Raw genomic sequence first — 26,748 nt, forward strand, 5'->3', positions numbered from 1 at the left:
CAGGACAAGACGCTGGGCAAAGGCACTCACTTCCAGCCAGCTGCTGCCTGGTGGCTGAAGAGGTTGTGCAGATCATCGGAGCAAGCAGCCATTACCTGGAGACAGAGGGGTCACACCCACATTAGTGGGCACAGTACAACCCAGACCCTTGGATTAGCCATTCGCTCTGGCCAGCATGCACTGAATTCCCCTTCTGTCAACATGGAGAGCCGCTAGCAGCCTTGCTGGCCCTCATGTGCCCTGCTCGTTCCCTCATTTCCGCTCCTCCCCACCCAGCACAGGTCTGATAAAGGAACCATGGGGACAAGGGGAACAGTTCCTCACATCAGCAACAGAGAGGTCTACGATGTGCTTGGCCAAGTCCTGATAGGAGGAGGAGGAGCAGATCCCCAGGCTGGAGAGGCTGGACGGAGAAGTGCAGCAGCTGCCCAGGGAGGTTCTGTGGCCTACAATGAACGGGCAGAGGCCATGAGACAGCATGAGCATCAAGGCCTCAGGGCAGCAACAGCCTCCTGAGGGACAGTGACTTGGGGCTGGTAACTTCAGGCTAGTGACTCCCTAGGATCTAGCAGACCTCAGCCCCTGAAGTCCCCAAACCAGGCAGGTAGCTATGTGCCCTCACCCCGCTCCACTCACTGTAAGCTAAGCTCTTCCAGGTGGACCCGGCCAGACTCAGGTGACTGTTCCTCACTGTGGAACTGCCCCGAACATCCCCTATCCAGGAGTCACTGGAATCAGGCAAGTTTATGTCCCCCTGCAGAAAAGAAGATGCTCAGGATCAGATCAAAGGCAGATAAAGAGAAAAGCAGAGCACCAGAAAGCCCATGCAGAATTATCTCCTCTGCCTCTGAACTGTGCCAACAGTTTCCAACATAAAGGCTCAATCAAAAAGATCTTCCCCACCGGGATTACAGAAGGCTGGATGCCCCCAAGAAGTCAAGAGCAACAGAAACCAGTCCCTGGACAATCTCTCCTTATGCTTTAAGCCACAGGCTCAAAGACAGCTTGTAGGAGAGCTCCCAAAAGGGATCAGAACAAACAGAGCCTCAGAAGTCCCAGCACAGAGCATCAGTGGGTATGGGCTGGGGCGGGGGGGGGGGGGGGGGGGGGAGGCTCTCTACCACTGTGGCAACAGGAATGAGGCCATGGCTAGAGCTGGGATTTGTGGGATAGCAAACAAAGCCCAAGTGGAAAGCGGGGGTGGGGGGTGGGGAGAGAGCAATGGGCTGTGAGAAGCTTGACCCTTGGGCCTGACCTCCCAGAACCTCTACACCCGCCCCACCCCGCCATGCCCCATACAGCAGCTAAGCCAAAGGTCCTAATTTGGAACCAGATGGGGATGACCCTCTGGATCTGCAATATGTTTCTCCCACCTTTACCTCAGCCAGCAACTCAAGGACATGACCTTGACTCCTGCTTAACCTAACAGGTACCATCCATCCCACCTCTATCATCAGTTTTTAACCTACTGCTACTCTAGACAAGAAGAGGTGAACACAGACAGTTCTGCCTCCATCCTTGCCTCCATTCCTCCTGCTGCAACATTACAAGTGGTCTCTCCTACTTTAGGCAGGTCCCTCTGTCTCAGACTGAGGTCTTGTGCCCTCTTCTTGGGAACTTTCCACTGCTGATCATCTCCTTCACCTGTTGCCTCTGCCTCACCCTCTTCACTGGATGCTTCCTATGAGCACTGAAGCATGCAAAAACCTCTCCCACCTTTAAAAACCTTCCTCAAAGGGGTCTTTGCTCTTCCACCCACAGATATGCTTCTTGAAAGAACTGTCACCATTTGCCATCTCCCACCTTTCACTCCCTTCTGAACCCACTTGAACCTAGCATCTGCCTCACCACTCCGCCAAAGAGCAATCACCCACATCTCTGTGATGTCCATGTGGCTGGATCTGATCAGCAACTCCCAGTCCCCATCTTACTGAACCTCTCAGAGAACTTCCACTCAGCCAGCCTCTCCCTTCCACTTGAGATACTCGATTCCTGAGTTCCCAGGCTCCTCACTTCCTATCTCTGTGGTGCTCCTCCCCGATTTCCTGTGTTGGCTCATCCTCCCCAAACAAAAACTGCTATTCTGGGATTCTTTCAAGACTCAGGCCTAGGCCCTCTTTTCTCCCTCAATAATATAGTCCTAGGGGATTCCATCTGCTCCCACTGCTACACTGATGATTTCCAAAATTAAATATCCATGGATTGATCAATAAATATTGCTGAGACAACTGGCTGCCATGTGAAAAAAAGGTTACATCAGAGACCCATTTCATGCATCATGCCAATATAAATTCTTCATAATTTGTGGCTCAAAATATATGGAGTGGAGGAAAATTTATTATTACTACAAGAAAATATAAATTTTTAAAAATTATCTCATAGTGGGGCTATGCCTTCCTAAACAGGGCACAAATTCCAGAAGCCATGAAACTAAAGACTAATGAACACTAGGCAACACAGAATTAACATTTTCCAGGTAGTAATAAATATCATAAACAAAATAAAAACACACACACAACTAGGAAAAAAAACCTGGTATCTCAGATGACACAAAAGGGTAATTTTCTTAATATAAAAAGGGCCACCAAAACCAAGAAGTGGACATAATACAGGGCCCGGAGCACAAAGACAAAGGGCTCTGAAGTACCTGACAAGGCACTCGATCTCAGGCACAAGGGCAGAACCGAACTGCAAACCAAAACTAAAATGAAGTATGTATTTTATGTCTATCACTCTGACAAAGACTAAAGGAAATAATCATTAGCAGAGTGGTCAGGTACTATTTAAGAGTGTAAATTGGCATACTTTGGGAACATTTACTACATATTTTAAATTTAAAGTGTCCTTTGACCTAGCAAAGAACAGATGTTCTTTCATTTAAGTATAAAAGCAATAAACAAACATTTTCAAATATGAACTCAGAGACCCTAGAGAAAGTGCCCATGAGTCCTTCTTGTAGAAAGAATGCCAGGCCAATAACTGGAAGTGAGTAGAGTCCATTTAATCTAGCATAAGAACATCTCTATGCATGCAAACATTATAAACAATGTAGAAATACTGTATCAAAAAGACAAGGTGCAAATACACTGATTTCCTCATGTTTTATCACCAGGGTGAAAAGAAAACTGCTAATCCAGCAATAAAGACTTTTGAAGATATAAAAGTGATCATGAAAAGAATTTTTTAAAGACTTCCAGATTATCCGAAAAGACACACATATTCACCCTCAAAGTAGAGAACACACAGACATGATGATAAAAAAAATTTTTAGATGTCCATGGGAATATTCATAACCAAAAAAAAAAGTTTTTAAAAACTCTTAACAACAACTGGATCAAGGAAGAAATACAAACTGAAATTGCAAAACTGCTATAAAAAATAGATAAAAATAATTTATGGGCTATAACTAAAGCAGGGCTCAGGTAGAAATTTCTAGCTTTAAATATTTACATCAATGAAAAAATAATCAATGAATGCTATAACAACTATATATGAATAAATTAGATAACTTAGATGAAATGGACAAATCACTAGGAAGACAGGAATTACCAAAACTGACTCGAAAAGAAACAATATCTGAACAGACATTTAATGATACTGAATTAGTAATCAAAAAAATTCCCACAAAGAAAATTTCAAGATGAGATCAGCTTCATTAGCTTCAAATCTACCAAACATTTAAAGAACACCAATACTTCACAAATTCTTCCCAAAAACAGAAGAGGAGGGAATGCTTCATAAGTCATTCTGTAAGTCCCTGACACAAAACCAAAGACATCAGATAAATACCCCTTAGGCGTATAGACACACAAATCACCAACAGAATATTAGGAAACTGAATCTAGCATCACAGAAAGAGCAATATACACATGACCAAGTATACACCATTCCTGGGATATACTTAGTTGAACATACAAAAATCATCATGTAATACGCCATGTTGGTTTTTTTTTTAGATTTTTTTTTTTTTATTTATTTGACAGAGAGAGACACAGCGAGAGAGGGAACACAAGCAGGGGGAGTGGGAGAGGGAGAAGCAGGCTTCCCGCGGAGCAGGGAGCCCGATGCGGGGCTCGATCCCAGGACCCTGGGATCATGACCTGAGCCGAAGGCAGATGCTTAACGACTGAGCCACCCAGGTGCCACCACACCATGTTAATAAAGGAAAAAATCCACACTATCATCTCAATAGATGCAGAAAAAGTATTTGACTAAATTCAACACCTTTTCGTGATAAAAACACTCAACAAAGTAGGACTGGAAGGGAACCTGATAAAGATTATCCAAAAAAACCACACAGTTAACATCATACTTAATGGTGAAAGGCTGGATGGTTTTCTCCTAACGTCAGAAACAAGGATGTATGCTCTCATAGCACTTCTATTCCACAGTGAACTGGAGATTCTACCGGGGCAATTAGGCAAGAAAAAAACAACAATAAAGGCAGATGCTATGAGCTGGTGTACAGAATAACCTAAGGAATCTGCTAAAAAGCTATTAGAACTAATACATGAGTTCAGCAAGGGTACAGGAGACAAGATGAATATACAAAAATCAACTGTATTTCTGTCGAGTAGCAATGAACAAACTGAAAATGAAATTAAGAAAACAATTCCATTTGGGGCACCTGGGTGGCTCAGTTGCTTAAGCGTCTGACTCTTGATTTCAGCTCAGGTCATGATCTCAGAGTCCTGAGATGGAGCCCTGCATTGGGCTCAATGCTCGGTGAGGAGCCTGCTGGGGATTCTCTCTCTCCTCTCCCTCTGTTTCTCCTGTCCCTCCCTCCTTCCCTCTTCCTCTCTCTCAAATAAATAGATAAATCTTAAAAAAAAAGAAAAATTCCATTTACAATAGCATCAAAGGAATAAAATACTTAAGAATAAATTTAACAAAACAAATTCAAAACTCACACTCTGAAAACTATAAAACACTGTTGAAAGCAAAGAAGACCTGAATAAAAGAAAAGATACCCCATGTTCATGGATTGAAAGACATTGTTAAGATGTTTAATATATCCCAAATTGATGTACAGATTTGATTCAATCCAAATCCAAATCCCACCTGACTTCTTTGCAGAAATTGATAAGCTGATCCCTAAAATTCACATGGAAGTTCAAGGGACACAGAACAGTCAAACAATCTTGCAAAAGAACATAGTTGGACACCTCCTGACTTCAAAATTTCTACAAAGCTACCGTAATCAAGACAGTGGTACTGGCATAAGAACAGACATATAATTCAATGGAATAAAATTCAGAGTCCAGAAATAAATCCATACATTGATGGTCAATTCATCTTCGACAAGGGTGCCAAGACAATTCAGTGAGGGGAAACAACAGTTGTTTGAACAAATGGTCCTGGGACAACTAGATATTCACATGCAAAAGAATGAAATTTGACCCCTAATTTTGGCTCACTAGTATACAAACATTAATTCAAATGGATCAAAGACCTAAATGTAGGAACTAAAACTATACAACTATTAAAAGAAAATACAGGCATACCGTGGAGATATTGCAGGTTTAGTTCCAGACCATCGGAATAAAGTGAGTATCACAATAAAGTGAGTCAAATGATTTTGGTTTGTTTCCCAGTGCATAAAAAAGTGATGTTTACACTATACTATAGTCTATTAAGTGTGCACTATCATTATGTCTAAAAAAACAATGTGTACAACCTTAATTTAAAAATACTTTATCGCGGGCGCCTGGGTGGCTCAGTTGGTTAAGCGACTGCCTTCGGCTCAGGTCATGATCCTGGAGTCCCAGGATCGAGTCCCGCATCGGGCTCCCTGCTCGGCAGAGAGTCTGCTTCTCCCTCTGACCCTAACCCCTCTCATGTGCTCTCTCATTCTCTCTCTCTCAAATAAATAAATAAAATCTTTAAAAAAAAAAAAAAAACTTTATCGCTAAAAAATGCTAACCATCATTGGAGCTTTCAGTGAGTCATAATCACTAACCACAGATCATCATAACAAACACAATAATAACGAAAAAGTTGGCAATATTTCAAGAATTACCAAAATGTGACAAAAAGACACCAAGTGAGCAAATGCTGTTGGAAAAATAGCGTTGGAAGAACAGCACTTGCTTAACGCAGGACTGCCACAAACATTCAATTTGTAAAAAACACATTATCTGCGAAGCACAATAAAACAAGGCACGTATGCCTGTACAGGCATAATCTTTGTAACCTTGGACTGGGCAACAATTTCTTAGATATGAAACCAAAAACTCAGGAAATAAAAAAATAAAGTGAACACCATCAAAACATTTGTGCTTCAAAGGCCATCACCAGAAAGTGTAAAGACAATACACAGAATTGGATACAATTTTTACAAACCATATAATTGATAAGGGACTTGTACTAGAATATATAAAAAATTCTTAAACTCAACAAAAAGACAACCCAATTATAAAATGGACAAAAGATCTTAATAGACATTTATCCAAAGAAAACATATAAATGGCTAGTAAGCAAATGAAAAGATGCTCAAAGCCTTTAAATATCAGGATAATGCAAAAATCAAAACCACACTGAGGTACCACGTCACATCCACTAGGATGACTGTAAAGAAAGAGAAAGGTGTTGGCCGGGATGTAGAGAAATGCAGTGCTCATACACTGCTGGTGGGACTGTAGAGTAGTGTAGCTTCTGTGAAAAACAGTCTGGTAGTTGTTAAAAATGTTGAAATACGCAGTTACCCTATGACCCATCAACCCAATTCCTGGGTATATACCCCAAAATCATGAAAAAATACGTCCATATAAAACCTTTTTCTTTTTAAAGATATTTGTCAGAGAGCGAGTGAGCAAGAGAACGTACGTGTGCACACGGGTGCATGAGCAGGGGGAAGGGGCAGGGGAGAAGCAGTCTCCCTGCTGAGCAAGAAGCCTATTTCGGGGCTTGATCACAGGACCCTGGGATCATGACCTGAGCAGAAGGCAGATGCTTAACCGACTGAGCCACTCAGGTGGCCCCAAAACTTTTTTTTTTTTTAAGTCAGTAAGTTTTTATTTAAGGAATTTTACGTGTGATTCCTTCTAATGCCAACCACCATAATTCCTCCAAAGTCAGAATCATAATCTTCAAAACAGCCCTTTTAAAAAGAACTGTTGTTCAATCCACAGTTGTCACTGTGAGTCCAGAGTTCCTTCAGTCGGGCTTCTTTGATCTCCATTTGAATATGGACATACTTCAAAAATTCCCCACCTGTAATCTTTGGGATCCAGTTTCTTTACATCCACATTTAGGGTTGGAGTAGATGGATCTGCCTGGTTCTCAATTTCAGACACCCTCTAAACATGAATGAGTTCAAATCCTATTCACCCCTAAACTGTCACACCCTAGAATTGTACAGATTGTTGGGATACACCCATACCTACATTTTTAAAAATCTATTAGGTCTTTCACATAGTTTTATAGCAGATAGATAGATGTCTTGTAGCTCTTTCCCACAGACCTAACACACAGTTCCCACAGAAAAACTTTTATGTGAATGTTCAGAGCAGCATTATTCATAGTAGGCAAAGAGTGGAAAAAATCTAAATATCCATCAACTGACAAATGAATGATTAAAATGTGACCTATTCACACAATGTGTTGTTACTGGTCATAAAAAGGAATGATCGTCTGATACATGCTACAATGTGGATGAACCCTGGTGGGTTCAGTTACTGTCTTCCAAAAAAAGATATATTTTAAGTCCTAACCCCTGGTCTCTATAAGTGTGACCCTATTTGGATTACACTGGATGTAATCAAGTATAATGAGGTCATACTGGATTAGAGTGGGCCCCAAATCCAATGACTAGTGTCCTTTAAGAAGAGCAGTGAAGACAACCAAGAGATACAGAGAGAAAGCCATGTGATGGCAGGGGCAGAGATCAGAGTGTTACAGTTGCAAGGCAAGGACTGCCTCCAACTACAAGAAGCCCAGAGAGGAGCATGAAACAGATTCTTCCCCCAGAGCTTTCGAAGGAAGCACAGCCATGTCGATGCTATCATTTCAGACTCCTGGACTTAAGAAGTATGAGAGAATAAATTTCTGTTGTTTTAAGCCACCCTGTTATTTTTTACAGCAACCTTAGGAAATTAATACAACCCTGAAAACATTATGCCAAGTGAAATAAGCCAGTCACAAAGGACCACATACTATATGATTACATTTTATGAAATGTCCAGAATGGGCAAATCCATAGAGGTGGAAAGCAGTGCTTATCCAGGGCTAGGGGATGATCAGTTTGGGGAGTGATGACTAATGGCCATGGGGATTTTTTCTGGGGTAATGAGAATATTCTAAAATTGATAGTGGTGGGGCACCTGGGTGGCTCAGTTATTAAGTGTCTGCCTTCGGCTCAGGTCGTGATCCCAGGGTCCTGGGATCGAGTCTCACATCAGGCTCCCTGCTCAGCGGGAAGCCTGCTTCTCCCTCTCCCACTCCCCCTGCTTGTGTTCCTGCTCTCTCTGTCAAATAAATAAATAAAATCTTAAAAAAAAAATTGATTGTGGTGATGGATACATAACTCTGTGAATGTACTAAAAGCCAATGAATTATAACAACAAAAGATTAAGTGAATTAAAGGAAGTGCTCAAAAAAAGGAGGGACATATTATAAGGGCACAAGACTCAATGTGAAAGAACTCCAAATAAGGAAAGCTGGTACAATCTGAGCAAGGAAATTAATAATGATAGTATTAGAGGGGCACCTGGGTGGCTCAGTTGGTAAGCATCTACCTTCAGCTCAGGTCATGATCCCAGGGTCCTGGGATGGAGCCCCGCATCAGGCTCCCTGCTCAGCGGGGAGTCCGCTTCTCCCTCTGTCCCTCCCCCTGCTTGTGCTCGCTCGCTCTGTCAGATAAATAAAATCCTTAAAAAAAATGATAGTATTAGATTATAACCTACAGAATAACATATTTATGAGACCAAACTGAACAAAGTAAATGACTGAATAAATAGGGAGAGAAGAGTAATACATCCTTACAGAAAAATTCTAATTAATGAATGTAGAAGAGGGGCGCCTGGGTGGCTCAGTTGTTAAGCATCTGCCTTCTGCTCAGGTCATGATCCCAGGGTCCTGGGATCAAGCCCTGCATGGGGCTCCCTGCTCTGCAGGAGCCTGCTTCTCCCTCTCCCACGCCCCCTGCTCGCATTCCCTCTCTTGCTGTGTCTCTGTCAATTAAATAAATAAATAAAATCTTAAAAAAAAAAAGTATCTGCCAAATGTTTATTAATTATAAAGAGAAAAATAGTAACTTTCAGTGGACAGCTCCCAGACATCACTCTAACTTCAAGGTTAACACCACTAATAAGACATACTGACATCATGCACCCTCTGATATAAAGCACTAAGGGTAAGGCATTTGCAGGAGACATATTTACACAACAATATCATTTGTTGTTTGTCTAAAACTCTAACTGATGTCCTGTGTTTTTCTTTGCTTTATCTGGCAACCAAAAATGAGAAGGGCACATTGTTTCTGTGGTATTCTTGCCAAAAATGCATAACTTCAATCTAATCATTAGAAAATAGCAAACACATTCTACAAAACTACTGACCACAAGACACGACTTAGAAATTATCACAAGAAAAAGGAATTAACTTTTTAAAGCAGAAATTAACAAATTAGGATCAAAACTGACTCCAGAAGAAATGGAAAAATCTAAACCAGGGATTGGCAAACTTTTTCTATAAAGGTCTAGACAGTATTTGAGGCTTTGTGGACTATTTGAGTAGTTTCATCTACTCAGTTCTGCCATTGTAACATAAACACCATCACAGACAACACATAAATAAATGGGCAAGGCAATATTCCAGTACAACTTCATTTACCAAAATAGGCAGAGGGCCAGATCTGGCCAAAGAGCCTTGTTTATCAACTCCTGATCTCATCAGACCACTTCTTTTTTTCCTTTTTTCAGAGAGAGAGCATGCATGTACTGGGGCGGGGGCAGCATGGGCAGAGGGAGAGAGGGAATCTCAAGCAGGATCCAAGCCCAGGAAAAGCGGATCTCACAATCCTGAGATCATGAATGGAGCTGAAATCAAGAATCGGATGCTTAACCAACTGAGCCACCCAGGCGCCCTGTATCAACCACATTTTATCTATCCACTCTCCCAGTGATGGATTCTCAAATGGTTTCCAACTCTTTATCACTGCAAATAATGCCTTAATAAATAATTTCATACATGTCCCCTCATAAACTATGCAAGCACTGCTGGATCATAAGAACCTATAAAGGCTCCTATTTCCCCAAAAGTCCTGCCAACATCTGACTTTCTAATTTTTGACAATTAATAGGTATAAAGTTCTATTACTTTTTAACTATTCCTGAACATTTTATTCCTATAAAAGAAATATAACACTGATAACCATACCTGAAACATATTGCAAAAACATAAACTAAAGGGAAAAAACTCATAAATATTGATGCAAAATCCTGAATAGCAAATAGACTCTGACAGCACATTAAAATAATACAGCATATGCATAAATATACAGTGTATTATAGGATTGATTCCAGAATGCAAGAATGGTTCAATATTATCCCATCAATCAGATGATCATCTCCAAAGACTGAAATAACCATTCTATGTAAGAATGCTCTGTAAAATAGGAATAGATAGATACTTACTTAGTATTGAAAAATATATCTAGCTCAGCTCAAAAACTAGCACCCAGCTTACATGGAGAAACACTAGAAGCATTCCCACTAAAGCCTGGAAGAAGACAAGGATGCTCACTGTCATCACTATGATTTTATTTATGCTGGAAATACTAGGTAATGCAATTAGAAAAGAAGAAGAAAATAAAGAAGAAAGAAAAATTAGAAAGGAAATGGTGAAACCATCTCTACTTGCAGATTAGGTGGTTATATACCTGAAAAAAATCTAAGGCAGGGCTATACAGTATGGTAGCCACTAGCCACATGTGGTTACTGAGCATGTGAAATGTGGCTAGTGTGACTTAAGAGCAAAAGCTATGATCCAATTCTAATTAATTTACATTTAAAGTAAGATAGCTACCCATGCTAGTGGCTACTGTATTAGGACAGATCTACAGAACAGACCAAAAAGCAATATGGACACAAAACTAACACACATCAGTGCCTTTCATACATACAAAATAACAACCAGACAGAAGATATAAAGGCAGAACAACAGGAACCAAAAAAATAAAATAAAACACAGTTATAACAGCAACAACAACAACAAAATAAAACAGGAATAAATCGGACAAGAAATTGAGAGACATGTCAAGGAAATTTTAAACACAAAAAGGTGGCTGGCCCTTACGATGTTATTGGTTAGGAAATTCCACAGTGTAAGATGAGATTTCTCCCTAAGTCAGTTTAAAAATTTAACATGGTCCCATTAAAAACATGAACAAGTTTTTATAAATGAACTAGTTAAGCTAATTCTAAATTTCATATAAAAAGTAAACAAGAAAAAATACTCTAGAAAAGCTCAGAAAGGGCTTTTCTAGGGCCTGGGTGGCTCAGTCCGTTAAGTGTCTGCCCTCAGCTCAGGCCATGGTCCCAGGGTCCTGGGATTGAGCCCCGCATCGGGCTCCCTGCTCAGTGAGGAGTCTGCTCCTCCCTCTCCCTCTGCCTGCTCCCCTCACTCATGTTCTCTCTCTTCCGCTCTGCTCTCTCTCAAATAATCTTAAGGGGAAAAAAAGCTCAGAAAAAGAAGAGGGAGTAAAACACACTATAAGCCTTATATAAGAGAAGTTGGCATCTTAAGCTGGTGAAGCAGAGACAAGCTATCCAGAGGAACTATCAAATGTTAAAGGGACAACTTGATAGCCAACTAGGAAGAATACAGTTGGATCCCACCTTATACTGTGTGTGTGTGTGTGTGTGTATACACACACACAAAATTAACAAGGATTTATTTTATTTTTTTGAATCAAAGATTTAAACATGAAAAATAAAACCATATAATTTCCAGAAGAAATCACAGGAGAAATTCTTTGTAACTTTGGAATGAAGAATGCATTTCTAATTATGATCATAACATAGACACTGAAAAGGAAAACTGATAAATAAAACCTTCTGAATGGCTCCAAACACAATAAGCAAAGTCAAAAGAGAACCAAGAACTGGGACAAATATAATTCCTATCAGGCAAAGGGCTAGCTTGCCAAAGAGCTCCAGAAATCGATAAGAAAAAAAATAGAGAAATGAGCCAAAGATATGAACAGATAGCTTAGCAAAAACTCAAACATTTGATAACATGTTGGTGAGAGTGTGGGGGTAAGGGGTCTCTCTCCTATTGCTGGTGGGAGTATAAACTGGTATATCTGTGGGGTAAAACTTGTCAATATTAAGATCTCAAATACACATACTCTTTGTAGGAGTCCACTTCTAGATATATTTGCACATGTGTGGAATGATACATGCACAAAGTTACTTATTGCAGCACTGTTCATACATAACAGCAAAAGGCTGAAGTCAAGCCCCCCTGCACGGCAGCACTGTTCCCTTGGGTGGGCTAAAGGAGGAGGACCAGGTTCTCAGGCAACAGGAACAGGTACTTCCCTATCTACCTTCATAGATGTCTACGTTTTTTGTCTTTTCTACCACATGAATGGTAGAAATACCATATGAATAGATTATCTATGCAAAACATTACATTTAAAAACATGCAAAGAGAAAAAGGAAACACTACTTCAGCTGTTAAAAAGGATAAGTCAGCAGGAGATTTGCTGGTGTGCAGTGCTGTCCAAAAGACATTCTTCAGGATGTAAAGGGGCAAAGCAGGTACAGTATGCTGCCATTCATGTGTTTTAGAAATATACACACATTCTCAAAAAAAAAAAATTAAAAAAAATATATATAACAAAAATATAAGAAATAAAATTTTAAATAGAAAGAAAAAATATATATAAGAAGAAAATTTAAAGAAAAAGATACGTACATTCTTATAGATACTAAAACATAGAATGTATTCCAGAATGCCTCTGGAAATATACACCATGCTGGTGTGTGATTGCTTCTGGGGAGGGCAAACAGGAGATTGAACGATGAACTTGCCATCGTATGTCCTTTGCTACTGTCTGAATATTATTTTTTTTACTATGTGAAGTTTAATAGAAAACAAATTTCAAATTTTATATCCCCAGCCAGATCTTACCTCTAAGCTCCAGATCTATATTTCCAACTGCTCCCCTCAGATTTCTCACAGGCACTACAAACCCAGTAAGTGCAAAACCAGACTCACGATCTTCCCCACAAAACCTGTCCTCCTCCAATGCTCCACACACTGTCGCCATCACGGCCCCTTCAGCTGCTCAAGCCAGAAGTGTGTGTTGTCCCCGGATCCACCCTGTCCCCTCCTCACAGGCAATGGGCTCCTGCGTCTCTGTCCACGGCACCCTCTGTGCTCGTCTTCACTGGCAGGGCTCCTGGCTGGGCGAGGGGCACCTCTCACTGGGCTTTGCCATGGTCATCAACGGCTCTACCCACAGCTGCTCTGCCCCCTTCTCCTGTAATCTCATCGTCCTGCTCCCCTGCTTCAAAGCTTTACAGCAACTTCTGGGAAGTAACATGAGCACATGGATCCAAAAAGGGCCAGAATTCTCAATAGAGTCTATGTGATTTTCCCTTTCCTGGTCCTTCCTCAAGTCATTCCTGTCTCACTATTGTCCAGCCACACCAGCCTTCTTCCAGTTCCTCCAACTCTTCCTCCCTCAGGGCCTCACTTGCCAAGCCCTCTGCCTGGAAGACTGTGCTCCCACCCCCATCTCTCCTGACACCTGACACCCCAGCACTAAGCTCTTCCTCTATTCACTGCCTCTCACCCTTCCTGGTCGCAGTTTAAAGGCACCCTCTTCAGACCATCTTTGCTGACCTACCAGACTAGATCAGATCCTGTTTGATGTTGGCGTAGAACCCCTTCTTCATATAACTTACTACGATGATGATTAAATAATCACAAAATAAGCTGTACTTAGCCCTCTAACAGGCTTAAGGACAAGAATGGTTTTGCTCACTGCTATATCCCCAGTGCCTAAAATACTACCTACAAAATAAACACTTGTTGGATGAATAAACAGGAGTGGGAGACAAAACTAAAGGGAAAACCAAACGCTATCTATCATCCACAAGAAGGGCTCATGTCAGCAGCAGCCTCCAGGAGGGAGAACTTCCTGCCCCAACTCTTGCCTCTGGTCTGCCCCTGGCTCACTGCTAGCATCTGCCTACTCACCACACTGTCTGGGGACTGGAGCTGGTCTGGCAAGGCTGTGCTGCTATTGTAGCCGGACGTAACACCAGAGGAGAGGCTTCCACTGGAGCTGGTACACAGGGAGTTGGACATGGCCAGGGTGTGCAGCTTTTCTTCTTCCTGAGAAGGACAGGGGGCTGTCAACCAGCTTCTGGTGTACCTTACCCACTACCCACTCCTCCCTGAACACCACCCCTTCTCACCTCCCCAGCACCCATTACCTCCCGGCACCTCCCATCTCAACCTGAAACCCTCATGCCTCCCCACATGCCGACCCCAACTAAAAACCAAAGCTGCCGGGCGCCTGGGTGGCTCAGTTGGTTAAGCGACTGCCTTCGGCTCAGGTCATGATCCTGGAGTCCCTGGATCGAGTCCCACATCGGGCTCCCTGCTTGGCAAGGAGTCTGCTTCTCCCTCTGACCCTCCCCCCTCTCATGTGCTCTCTTTCTCATTCTCTAATAAATAAATAAAATCTTAAAAAACAACAACAACAAAAAAAACCAAAGCTGCCTCCTCCCAGACTCTGGCCTGGGGACAGGAGTGGTCGGAGCAGGATGATATGTAAAAAGAGTGAGCACAGCTTTGAGCTGGTACTAAGAGTCCAACACCTTCCTCCAAATGCCACATCCCGATTCAGAGGCAGCCCCAGTGAAGGCTGACCCAGTCTGACATCTGCCCCAGGCTCCAGGTCTACCCTGACATCACTGGCTTGCCCCACTCCCCACCCTCAGCAGCTGGGAGATGATCTGCTGGCGGATTCTCAGCTTCTCCTGCTCAGTCTGCTCCCGTAGCCGGGCCCGGGCCCGGGCAATCTCCACCTTGGCCTCCTCTCGGGCACGCTGGTATTCTTGCAGCATCAGTGCTATGTCAGAGGCGGGGTGAGCAGACCGCGATGCCGACCCTGGGCTCCTGAGGAAAACCATAGGGTAGAGAGATACCCTCTAACATTGTGGGTAGGTGGGTGACAGCCTTGGCCTGCTCATCCCAGACCTATCCAACACCATCCTCTCTTTGCCTACAGTTTCGTTTTACAACCCATTTTGAGACTCAGGCCTACTGTCTTACATGGTAGGTCACAGCCACTCTGCCCATCCTCTCCCATTACCTCTGCCCCCACTTATTCCCTCCCACATCCTCCTTTTTTCCTTGCCCCATTCTCCCATGGTCACCTCCACTTGCCCACAGGAGTGTGGGACCCACTCTTGGAATCACTCCTGTCAAAGGAAGCTGCACCTCCACTCTCCAGGCCCTGCTCCCCACAGCCCTCTCACCCTATACACAACCTGCTCTCTGCGGGGTTCTGGGTCCACCCTTCTTACCTGGTGGTCTCCACAACATCCTTCCTCAGTTGCTGCAGGTATTCTCTGCGCCTGCTGGGTAGGTCAGGGTCCCGGGTGGGGAGATCTCTGTTGGGCAGGAGGCTCAGGTGCTTCTGGGGACCGAGGTTCCGTGTCCAGTGGAAGTTCTGAAGTCGTTCAGCCCGCTCTCTCCGGAGGGTCTCAATCGTTTGTTTTTGCCTGAGACAAAATGTGATTGATTCACTTAAGCTGGCCCTGAATGCCCTTCTCCATCTTAAGATCTACCTCTGATCCCCAGAAGATCCCAGAGCTTAGCAGAGGAAAAAGGAATAGCCAGCTATTAGCCTTCTCTGATTCTCTTTCAGCCCAACTCTTGCCCTACCCCACCAGGCTGGGGGCCCTTACCGGGCATAGAGCTCCTCCCAGGCAGACCGCACAGGCTCTTCAGCAGCGAATGCCTCCCCTGTCCCATTCTGCAGCACCTGCAGCAGGGCATCTGCCTCCCCAAAGCCGTGGTGCAGTTTCGCTTCTGTGAGTTCCATGCTGAGTGAGAGGTTCTGGGCCCCAACTTGCAGGGGGATCGGCTCCCTCTGGGACCACTGAGTATCCTGGCTCTGGTCGTCAGGAGGTTGTAGGGGCTTCTGTTCCTGCTCTCCAGAGCTCAGATCACATCTGGTCCCCAGTGACTCCATCACACCTAGCCCCCCAGGAGAGCCATCCTGAACCCCATGCCAATGAGTAAATTTGTTATGCATTGGGAAGTCCCTCAGGCCGTGATGCTGGGGCTCAGGGGCCATGCACACCTGGGAACCGGAGCGCAGCAGCACCTCAGACTGGCAGGCCTTGGTCGGGCCCAAAGTGGAACCCTGGAGCCCTGCTCTATCAGTCAACTCAGAGGCAGGGCAGGGGCTGAGGGGCTGGAGGCCTCCCCTTGAAGGCGAGAAGTCCAGAGTGGGCTGTGGCTCCACCAGAGATGCTGAACTCTCACCACCATTTTCTGTCTTGCTCTGCCATTGACTTGGACCCCTATTCCTCACTGGGCCGCACTCTGAGGAAGCCAGGTCCTCCGGCACAAAGCCATCAGCCAGCCTCTGGCCCCTGCTCCTCAGTGAGGGTGGTGGCAGTCCGCTTTGGACCAAGGTGGTGGTCCTGGGCTGAAGCTGCGGAGGCGGCTGCTCTAACAAGCAGAATTGGAGTTTCGGGCCCTGTGGTGGGCTGCCTGGGGAGCTTCCCGCAAGGAATGACCTGCCATCACTCCTTTCTAAGGGATGCTTGCCTTCCCCACATGGAGCCCCCACTCTCTGGGAGCCACCTGACTCTTCAGTGGCTTGAGAATGATTATCCACTGGAGGCCTGGAGGTGTCAAGGAGAAGGTCTGGGCTGGAGACAAGCTCCTGGTGGCCTTCAAGAGGACAAGCTGAGGGGGCTGTGGCAGACAAAGAGTCTGCCGGGAACCCCAACCCCTGGGTGCTGGCACTAAGCGTGAGGATTGGGGAGGAGGCCCTGTCCACCAACAACATACCCATGGTGCCCAGCTCCGTCTCAACCTTAGGATCCCTGACGGACTCTGCAGCACTGGGGCAGGGCTCTGGGGATTGGGAGCCACTGAGGCTCGGGCTACCAACAGCCAGGCCAGAGGGTTCCTCTGGCTGGGAGGTGGGAGGTAGGGAGGCATCAGGAGAAGCCTGAGGGCTCACAGAAGGGAGGTTCTGCCCAAAGTGAGCTTTCTGAAACCTCAAGTGGGATGGGGGTGCTGGAAGGCTCTGGGGCCTGCAGTGGGTACTTTCTTCCTGAAGTTCTGAAGGCTCTGCCATTTTCCATGCTGTTTCCTCTGCCTCTATCTTCCGAAGTGTCCCCATGACATATCTCTGCTCTTGAGACATGGTGGGAATATCTGAGTCCAGCACTTCAAGGACCACATTGACCTCCTGAGGGTTGGCCTCTGGGGCCTGAGAGTGCAGAGGTGGTAAGGCCAGGTCAGTTTGGATACACTTGTCCATGGTGGTCTGAGTGCAGCCGTCTATCATAAAGGCCTGGGTCACCTCATCTGGGGTCTCCCTCTTGATGTTCTGTTCCTTTTCAGCCACACTTGGCTGTGAGAGACTCCCCAACAGCTCTGAGGTGCTGTGCAGCAGTTGTGAGAGGTGGAGAGACAGATTATGCATGCTGGTCCAGGAGACCAGACCAGAGACTGGCACTGCACTGGTTTCTGGCTGAGCAGAGATGTCGGTAGAGCTCCAGCAGAGACTACACCCCAGGGTCTGTGTGCCCTGCTCCGAGGTGTCCATCCCGGACTGTCCCACAGGACGACCCGCCTCTGATGGATACAGCAGCATAATCTCATCTACTGGATCTGCAGCACTTCCTTCAGCCAAGAGGGGCTCACTCCTCAGCCAGCCTGCTTCATCAGGGGTGCCCAGGAACTGGGCTCTCTTGTCAGGACCCTTACTGGGGCTTGCTCCTTCAGGGCTGTTCAGGATGTGGAGGTTCCCCAAGGCACGTGAGGAACCCCATACTTCCCAGGCCTCACGTGAACCCCGGGCATGTCCAATGCTGTGTGGGCTCGACAGGTCCCGGGCATTGGCACAGGTGCTGAGGTGGGAGTAGAGTGGAGAGTTCTGGCATTCTAGGCCATTGTCCATGCTTGAACAACGGGCCATGTTTGGCGGTATCAGGCCCTGGGGTGTCTGGCCAGAGGAGACATCCACTGCACTGCCAAACACATACTGCTTCCAGCCGATCTGCACAGGCCCCTCTGGACTGGAGGATAGGATGTAGGGATTGATGTCACTGGAGTCAAAGTGTAACATTCCTTTGTCCGCTTTGGAGTGCCACTTTTCTGGCCTGGCCTGGCCAACCGGTCTCTCTGGACTTTCCTGCCAGGCCTCTTCCCGGGTACTAGACGTCCAGCTGGTCATAAAATCAGGGGTTGGCATGCAAGAGAGAGCTGATGACCTTGGGTAAGGAGGAGTGGCAGGTTTCGGGGGCCAGTGACCAGCAGTGCTATTGTCCAAATTAGATGAGGCTTTCTGACCACAGCCCTCAGCTTTCAGAGATGTTCTCACTGCTGAATTACCTGAGAAATAGTCCCTGGGATGTGGAAACCACAATATGTTAGGCTCCTGTGTATCTTCATCTGTGGGGGAAGGAGGCTCCACACTCATGTTCAGCTCCTGAAGAGACCGGGAAGAGCTGACCACAGAGAACTGTGGTTTAAGGGAGGACCTAGAGTGTTTGGGGTCAGAGACAACTGCAATCACAGGAAGTGAGCACCCACTGGGGGGAGCCAGCTGCTCCCTGCCAGAGGCGGGCAGGCCAGGGCTCAGGGGTGTGGGCTGTGGGGCTCCACTTTGCCCCAAAGGCATGGTAGCTGAGTCTTTGAAGACTGATGAGAACATCTTAGATACAGAGGGCTGAGCTGCATGTGCCTCCTCTCTGCCTGCATCTCTAATCTGACAGCTGTCCAAACCACCTTCCTGGGAAGGTTGAGAATTCCTGCCCTGGGCAGGTTCTTTACCACCACCTGAAGCCTGGTCTTTCTGCTGCTCTTCCTCCTCCCAGGGACTGTCAGCTTGGTGCCTGGAGATGTGTTTTAACTTTGCTACAAACTTGGCTTGGGGATCCAAGCCACTGTGACCTCTGGACTTAGTGGAAAGTTGTGGCTTTTCTGGAAGGCATTGGATTGCATTTCCTAAATATCCATGCTGTGGTTCCCCCAGAAGCTCATTCTCAACAGACCCTTCACCTAAATCCAGGGTGTGTGGTCTCTCAGTTGTTAAAGGTGGTTCTGGCTTGGTTTGAGACTCTTGTGCATTCTGGCCACCTCCAGAGCTGTCCTGAAACATCCTCAGTGGCTCAGAGCACAAGCCTACAGAGGAAACGGCAGCCTCAAGCTCTGTGCTGGCTTTCTTCTCAGCAATCTTTTTCTCAGGATCCTCTACTGACCTTGAGCTTCCATTAGCCACTGAGTGGCTCAGTGAATTTGTCCCCACATGAGAGGCAGAAGGGGATGTGCCCCCTTGAGCCAGAGATAGGACAGCAGCAGAAGCAGAAGGCTCCTGAGTGCTGCTGTCTGTTGGCCCAAATTCTCCGTGAATGCCCGTGGGCTCAAGGCCAGGTGCCAAGAGCACTTCAAGTTCCCCAGAATAGCTCTCTCCTCTCTCATTCATTCCAAAGGGTCTGGAAGGCACTATGCAGGGTGGCTGGAGAGTGTGTGGGGCAGCCTTGGAACTCCCTTTTCCCAGGTCACCATCCCTATAACACGGCAAAGTGGAGGGTGGGGAGAAACAGGCAAGAGAAGCAGCGGGTTGAGGACTGCACAGATGTCGGCAAGGAGTTGTTCTGCTGTCTTCCTGCCCCCCAGATGGACTAAGAGTCCTGCTGCTTTCAATGTTCCCTAAGAAGACAACACAAAAGGAAGTCTGCTGTGGGCATCTGCACTGGGCCTCCTCCTGAACTCCCCCAGGACCTGGGCTAGGTCTTTGATCTGGCAACGGAGTCAGCCCGGGATGTTTGCTGCCAGCACTGCAGGCTCCTGCCAGCCCACAGCCAACAGTCTCCTTCCACTTCATACACTGCTGCAAGGGAGCTTCCGGTTCAACGCTTCTCAGGGCTCTAGGCAGGATGGTACCCTGTTTGGGACTTGCCCTCCCTTCTTCTAAGCCAGTGGAAGCCTCAAGGCATTGGGAGCAGTCTTGGGTACTCGCTGAGAGGCTGACAGAATTCTGAACGTCACAGGTCAAAAGCTGACTTTCAAAATAGGTTGTTTTTCCTCCCTGTGCAGGCACTAAGAAACTACCTGAACCTCCTCTACAAGCGGTATCTAGAATTCTAGGGTCTTGATGCGCTGGGCTGCGCTCCTGACAACCAGGACACATGGCCTCTGCAGTGTCCCACAGACCTAACTGGCTTCCCTGACGTGGAATCACACCAGGGTCATCATTAGGGGCCCAAGAAGATAAGGGAGCCACTACTTTCTCTGGTATTTCCCTCCTGTCTCCTACAGCCGTTGAAGGACAACTGCCTGAGCCCACAGGATCAGAAGAGTAAGGTGTTCTGGTTGCTTTTTTCTTTTTCTCTATGATTTCAGAACAAGAGTGACATACAAACTGTTCACCAGCTCCCAGAAAATGTCTCAGTTCTCCAGCACAATGGCTTTTGCCTAGAGTTGGGGCTACATGGGAGGAAGTCTGTGAGGGATGCTGTGGCCCTGTTTTAGCCTCCGTGTTGTGCAGATGTTGAAAGCTGAAAGGGAGGGGTGTGGCCTGAGGAACTTTCCTCTCATTAGTCAACAGATGTCCTGATTCAGCAGAGAAAGATGCCACCTGAAATCCTTGCGCTTCAGCCTCATTCCTCATCCTGTCTGATACTAACTGGTCCCTTCGTGGACACTGAGACCTACCCGGGGCCCCTGAAGAACATTCAGGTCCTAATAAAGTCTCATAGTAAGGAAGAATTTTACCTCCAGCCCCCAAGTCATGAAGCTGCTGTCCCTGGGCCTTTGCTTGTCTGATCTCCTCCAACACAGCCAGGCCCGTGGACATATGAGCACAGCGCTCTAGGTGAGGCACCCTTGGCAGGGACACAGGTGCTGAGAAAGTACCACTAGGAGAACCAAGGTTCTCGGCCTCCTTCTCTGCCTTCTGCCTCGCCTGCCGGCCTTGATTATTACCCTCTTCTAAGAGGCAGCAGGCCTTCTTTTCAAGTGGGCTAGAGACCCTGTTCAGGGAACTGGTTCTTTCTGTTCCTCTTTGTACAGCTGCCTCAGCTTCAGAAGCAAAACCCTCTCTGGGACTCAAGCCCATTGAGATGCTTCTGAGGTCCCCTCCTTGGTCTTGGGTACTTGCTGATCTGTGGCCCTCTGCCCCCACGGGAATGCCCTCTGATACATGGGATTGACCATGAGATCCCATGGCTGTGGATATCACAGACCCACACCAAGCAGAGTGTGCCAAGGAGGAGTCCCCTCTAACATCTCCCTGAGGACTGTGGCTTTGGGGCTCTCCACTCTGATTCTGACTCCCTGCTCCAGTTACCAAGGGACTGTTAGGCATTCTCAACATTGTGGGATCCAGCACATAGCCAACTGAAGAGATGCCTACAGTATCACGTGCATGAAGATAGTCTCTTGGCAGCCTTGGACAATTCAAGGACAAGGTATTACTCAGGTCTCCATGAAGAAACGCAGAGGAGTCTGGCTGGCTCAGCAATGGGTCAATCTCCTGGCTGGAAGATGTGCCCATACAATGCTGGCTTGGGCTAGGAAGTTTCTGAGTTGATGAGGCCACTGTGTTTTCCACCTGTAGGCTCCCTCCTCTTTGCACAGCCATTTCCTCAACTCTGCCTTGAACTTTGGGCTCCTCTTGCTTAGAACTATTTACACATTTGACAACTTGGCTTTCCCAAAAACTTTTCACAGTTTCCAGTTCCTCAAGACTTCCCAAGCCACAGGGCTGCCCTCTGGGGCTTGGGGATGCATTCCCCGCCTCGCCCTCCTTCTCAGAAGACATCTTGACACTCCGCTGCAATGGCAGAGCACTAGCTGATGCCTTGGTTCTTGGATCAGCACAAGTGTCTGCAAACTCTCTACAAGCTGTACATGTCCCTACATCATCACACGTGTCCCAGGAGGGTCTGTCTAATACAGCTGGGTGAGTGTGTTCTTTTGCAAACTTAATGTCTTGTACACATTCCCTTGACTTGAAGGGGTACAAGGTGATTTTCTGGACCTGGGGACTTTTCCCAATGCTACTGTTAACCTCCATTTCTCCAGCTTTGCTATCCCTAAAGGTAACATCATCTGTCTGTTTTGGAGAAGATGGCTGATCCTTCAAAGACAGGTGGTTTCCAAAGCTGCCTGGCCTCGGGACATGGTCAGCCATCTCCTGGTCCCTCAAGTTCTGGAATATAAACTCCTTACTGACTCCCAGTGTGTGGGAAGCATTTAGCTGCTTATTCTGCTTGGATTCAATTTCCAAGATGCCATTTTCGAGCTGTATTACACTCCTAATTAGCCTGGCCATTTCCTCAGCACTGTTGACTCTTTTATTCTGTTTCTTTCTAGAAGGTTCTTCTTTGGGGCTTACCATTTCTTGTGACCTTCCAGGGCCCTTACATTCACTCAGGTTTTTTTCCTGAGAGCATGTAACCGACTGGAATCTTTCATATGCAGACTCTGCCTGTGGAAGCTTAAACTCTTTGGAGCTGCCTTTGGAATGAAGAACTTTCCCAAGAAGACCAAATTCATTCTTCCTCTTACCCTTGTGGGCTGGACTCTCATCTGGGGCCATCATCTTTGAGCCACTTACTCTACGATGTACTGATCTGGACTGCAAAGAAATAGCAGTTTCCCCCAGCATGTCCTTGTCAAGGGCTAAATTGATGGTTTCATAGATGAAATCAGACCTGGGCCCAGAAGGAAACTGCCTGTTCATATCAAAGGCCTGAGTCTGTCTTAGGATTACATTGTGATCTTGCTCTTCTTCCTCATCTGCCTCAGACTCATAAATGAGAGGCTTCCTAGACCTAGAATGCCTTGAGCAAACATTGCAATAGGACTGTACAGTGGCCTTTTCTCCCTCCTTAAGCGCTGAAAGACTGTGTTTATTTAAAATTCCAACTTGATTTTCAAATTCACATACTTTTGTGCTAGTAGATGAAAGAAAATGTCTGTTCTGAGCAACAAAAAAGTAAACTGAATTACGGCTTTCTTCTTCAATATTTCCAGGGCACTTCCCTCTTTCTCTGCTAACTTCCTTGGTGTTCAGATCAAATGGCCCCGTTGCTGTGACCTGCTGAGATGAGGCAATCTTGGAATTCTGGTTTTGTAACAGCACTGGCAAATCATTCTTCAAATAAATATTTTGGAGAACCTGATGGTCATGACCGAAGCCCCAGGCTTCTCTGGGGGGTGGGGAAGGCACTCTTGATTCTCTGCAAGCTGGGATCTCTAAGGCAGTTTCTGTCAGGGCATCCCGGCTTTTGGTCACATAGAATGTCTCCAAGGGAGCTGGCTCCAAGGAAGTCGGGAATGGATTCCAGGCGGCAGAGTGGGGGTACCGCTTTGGACCAGATGGAAACACAAACGAAACACTTGGGTGCCTTCCAACCACTTCCCGGGAGCTCTCCTGATAGTCTACCTTCTCTTCCTGCAGGGGTGGGTAGCCACTGGGACTGAACTGCCCCTCCTGGTTTGCACTATTTGTCCTGAGAGGAGCCCAGCCCTCGGGCCAGTGGTCCTTTTTAGTGGCTATGGTGACATGACCGTGACAAGGGCTCTTCTGCAAAAAACATTCATCAGAGGAAGTCATCAGTCGAGGTTTCCCACTACTCTGAGAAGACTCTTCCAAGCTGTTCTGCTTGACTTCACATGCTTCAGTCATGGAATTTGCTACCTTGTTCTCTGCTGCAAAAACTGGTGCATTTGTAGTTCCAGAAGTCAATGATTCTACATCTGCTGAGTAAGTTCCACTATGACTCATCTCTTTCTCTCTAGTTGTAAAGAAATCTGAAGTACCTTCTAACTCAGCACTCAAACTGTCCTGTTCTTTCTCTGCTTTCAAATGCCTAATTTTGGATAAATGGATAGGAAAGTTGCTGAAATCCAGACTGCTAGATACCCCAGAACCAACTGGCAATAGAGTATCTGTTTCTTTGCCAGAAGCTTGGGTCAAGGAGGCAGAGTCCTCTTCGAGGGAGGAGAAAGCTGGCCTGGGTTCTCTTACAGCCTCCAACACAGGATGGGACAGTTCAAGAAGGTACTTCTGCTGAAGGGCAGCCCAGTCCCTCTCATGGGCACTGCCTACATGAGTGAATGAGGCAGCAGAGGCAGCCAAAACACTTGACACACTGGAGTTGTTGGATACTTCAGAGTTGGCCTCCTGGGCTGTGTCAGGGATACCTCTGGCCCGAAAGATGCCAGCAACTCGTGGCTGAAGAAGCCTGTAAGACCCCCAGAGTGACAGCCTGGATGTATCAGAAGCAGGGATTGTGTACACACCGCTTATGCAGCAGGGCAGCTCAGCACCATCTCCGGATAGTTTGGAGCTATAGGGCAGGAGTGTTTCTGCCCCTGATGGCTTTAGTTCTTCCCTATTTTGCCAGTGTCCAGGCCTCTCCCAACCATGGGGCTGAGATTCCTGGACATCTGGACTTGGACATAAAGAACCCATTATTCCTGAGGTGCTGCTGGAATTGATCTTAGAGTCACAGGAAAACCAGGAATCCATGGACAACAGAGGGCTCCCTCTTGAAAGTTGCAGGCCTTGGAGTGTGTTTGCCTGTTCAGAGGAGCTTGCTTCTACCTCTGACTCAGGTTGCTCACAGCAGGGCTGGGGTGGGGGACCAAGGTAAAATGAACTGCTCATTGGCAGGATGGCATCCAGCCTGGTTCCTGTTCCGTGGTTGATGGGACCAAGCCTGTACATTGCCTCCTGGTCGACTGTGGGCAGACTGGAGGTCTGTAGGTGCCAGAAAGTCTCTGTGGGCATCTCATCAGCTGAACTGAAGAAAGGCTCTTCTTGCTGATCTTCCCTCAGTTCCTCCTTGGCATCAATCAGGCTATCCAGAGAAAAGCTCCTGTGAGTTTGGGTGAATAGTCCACTGTTTGAGGATGTGGTGAAGCCCCTCACAGAGGCTCTAGTTCTGGCCCTGCGGTGGCCATGGCCATTGGGAAGATAACTACTCCTTGGGCTGTCTGGTGGGCTTTCATACCCCTTCTCAGCCAGCGAGTCCTCAGATATTTGGCCGTCGTCACTTTCAGAGTTCTCTGGCTCTGGGAGATCCTGTTCCTTCCCCTGGGGGTCCTCTGGCTTCAGTGGTTCCATTAGGGCTTTGGCATAGACACAGGAGAGAGAATCCACTAAGTAACTGCTATCTGCATCAGATAAGTCACCATCTTTATCTCTTACATGGTCCACTCTTGGGCTGACATCTGTAAGTGAGGATGTGGAGTCTGGGTCTCCCACACTGTGTTGCCCCCTCAAAGGGCTGCCATGAGGCAAACAAGAGGACTTTTTGGCAATGTCTTTGACCAGAACCCTCTGCTGCCTTTTTGATGCCCTGCTTGGAGGAGATGGTTTGGATTCCACCCAGAAAGTCTTGGCTGCCTTTCCATGCCCAGATGCCTGTTTGGGTCCACAGGGATGTGAGGAACTGCAACAGTCTCCCCTAGCAGGCCTGTGGGTCCCAAGGTTCCCTTCTTTTCGCCACTCTGCTCGTGTGTGGTCAGGGTCTGATAGTCCCCTACCCCTCCTGGTACAGGTGGAGGGGGTGAGTGCATCTCGCTCATCCCTTAGCTTTAGCTTGTTAGCTGAATGATCCAGAGATGCTAAGCTCTGGGACGCCATCCGACAGGGCTGCTTACCCACTCTTTCCATTTCCTGGACGCTGGCAAACTCAGAACTCACAGTGAGGCAGGTGCCTGAGGCTAAGGCTCCTTTCCTTGCCAAGGCCCCCTTGGCAGTGCAGAGATACCGCTTGCCTGAGGAATAGAGGGCATTCTTACTGAAGTGTCCTGTCCTTGGAGGGTAAGAAGCAGCCTGGGGCAAATACTCTTCTGATGGAATTTTCTCTGATATTTGGTCAGTAGGGTCAGGCATAGGAGGTAACATGGTGGAGGGATCCCGATTCAGGAAAATACTGTGGAGAAAAGGAAAGCCATTTTAGAAAAGTAAAAGGCCCCTATTTCCTGCTCACAGAGGGAGTATAAAGTCCCACTTATTTGCTCTGAAAGAGGTTAACAACTAGGCCAATGTCACTGTCCCTCTAGCCTTTGAGGTCAGAGAAAAGCTCTACAGGTACAAAAGGCAACTGTGGACTACAGTCTTAGCTTCAAAGAAGCCCAGGTACACTCTGCTGCTCAATTTCTTTAACTTATAAAAAGACGGAACTGAATCTGAATCTAATCATGCCTTTAGGGAAAACTTCCATTAACAGGCAGTATGAGGAATCTAAATGATACTGCAAGGAATCAAACAGGCAAATCTATAAAGTGGCATCTTCTACAGAACTGATCCACTTTTAACAAATCAATGATATGAAGAAATAAAAATGAAACAGAAAGTATTATTAAAAGGAACTTAAAAGACATAACCACATGCAATGTGTGATTCCTACTTGGGTCTTAATTTGAACAACCAACTGTAAATAGATATTTTTGAGGCAATTAGAGAAATCTGATATGGCCTAGGTTTTAGATTATATTGAATAACTGATCTTAATT

At 46.4% G+C, this 26,748-nt stretch overlaps 1 protein-coding gene across 13 annotated transcripts in view; it reads right to left on the reverse strand.

The window, feature by feature from the left end:
- The window catches only part of STARD9 (StAR related lipid transfer domain containing 9), a 128,042-nt gene that overhangs the window by 2,781 nt on the left and 98,513 nt on the right, over positions 1 to 26,748 (reverse strand). For 8 of the 13 annotated variants that reach the window (XM_064570577.1, XM_064570575.1, XM_064570578.1 and 5 more), the window contains 7 exons: positions 15,933 to 26,165; positions 15,549 to 15,746; positions 14,955 to 15,138; positions 14,212 to 14,349; positions 637 to 754; positions 325 to 446; positions 31 to 95 (listed from right to left, as the gene is read on the reverse strand). In XM_064570577.1, coding sequence (XP_064426647.1) covers positions 31 to 95; positions 325 to 446; positions 637 to 754; positions 14,212 to 14,349; positions 14,955 to 15,138; positions 15,549 to 15,746; positions 15,933 to 26,165 — 11,058 coding nt within the window. Of the gene's footprint in view, positions 1 to 30; positions 96 to 324; positions 447 to 636; positions 755 to 14,211; positions 14,350 to 14,953; positions 15,171 to 15,548; positions 15,747 to 15,932; positions 26,166 to 26,748 lie in introns of those variants that run through there. The other 5 variants (XR_010405033.1, XM_064570579.1, XR_010405034.1 and 2 more) reach the window with 5 other exon arrangements.

The sequence above is a fragment of the Mirounga angustirostris genome, unplaced genomic scaffold (assembly GCF_029215605.1).
Source record: "Mirounga angustirostris isolate CCGP_5_RB_7025 unplaced genomic scaffold, mMirAng1.0.hap1 SCAF_9, whole genome shotgun sequence".
NCBI lineage: Eukaryota > Metazoa > Chordata > Mammalia > Carnivora > Phocidae > Mirounga > Mirounga angustirostris.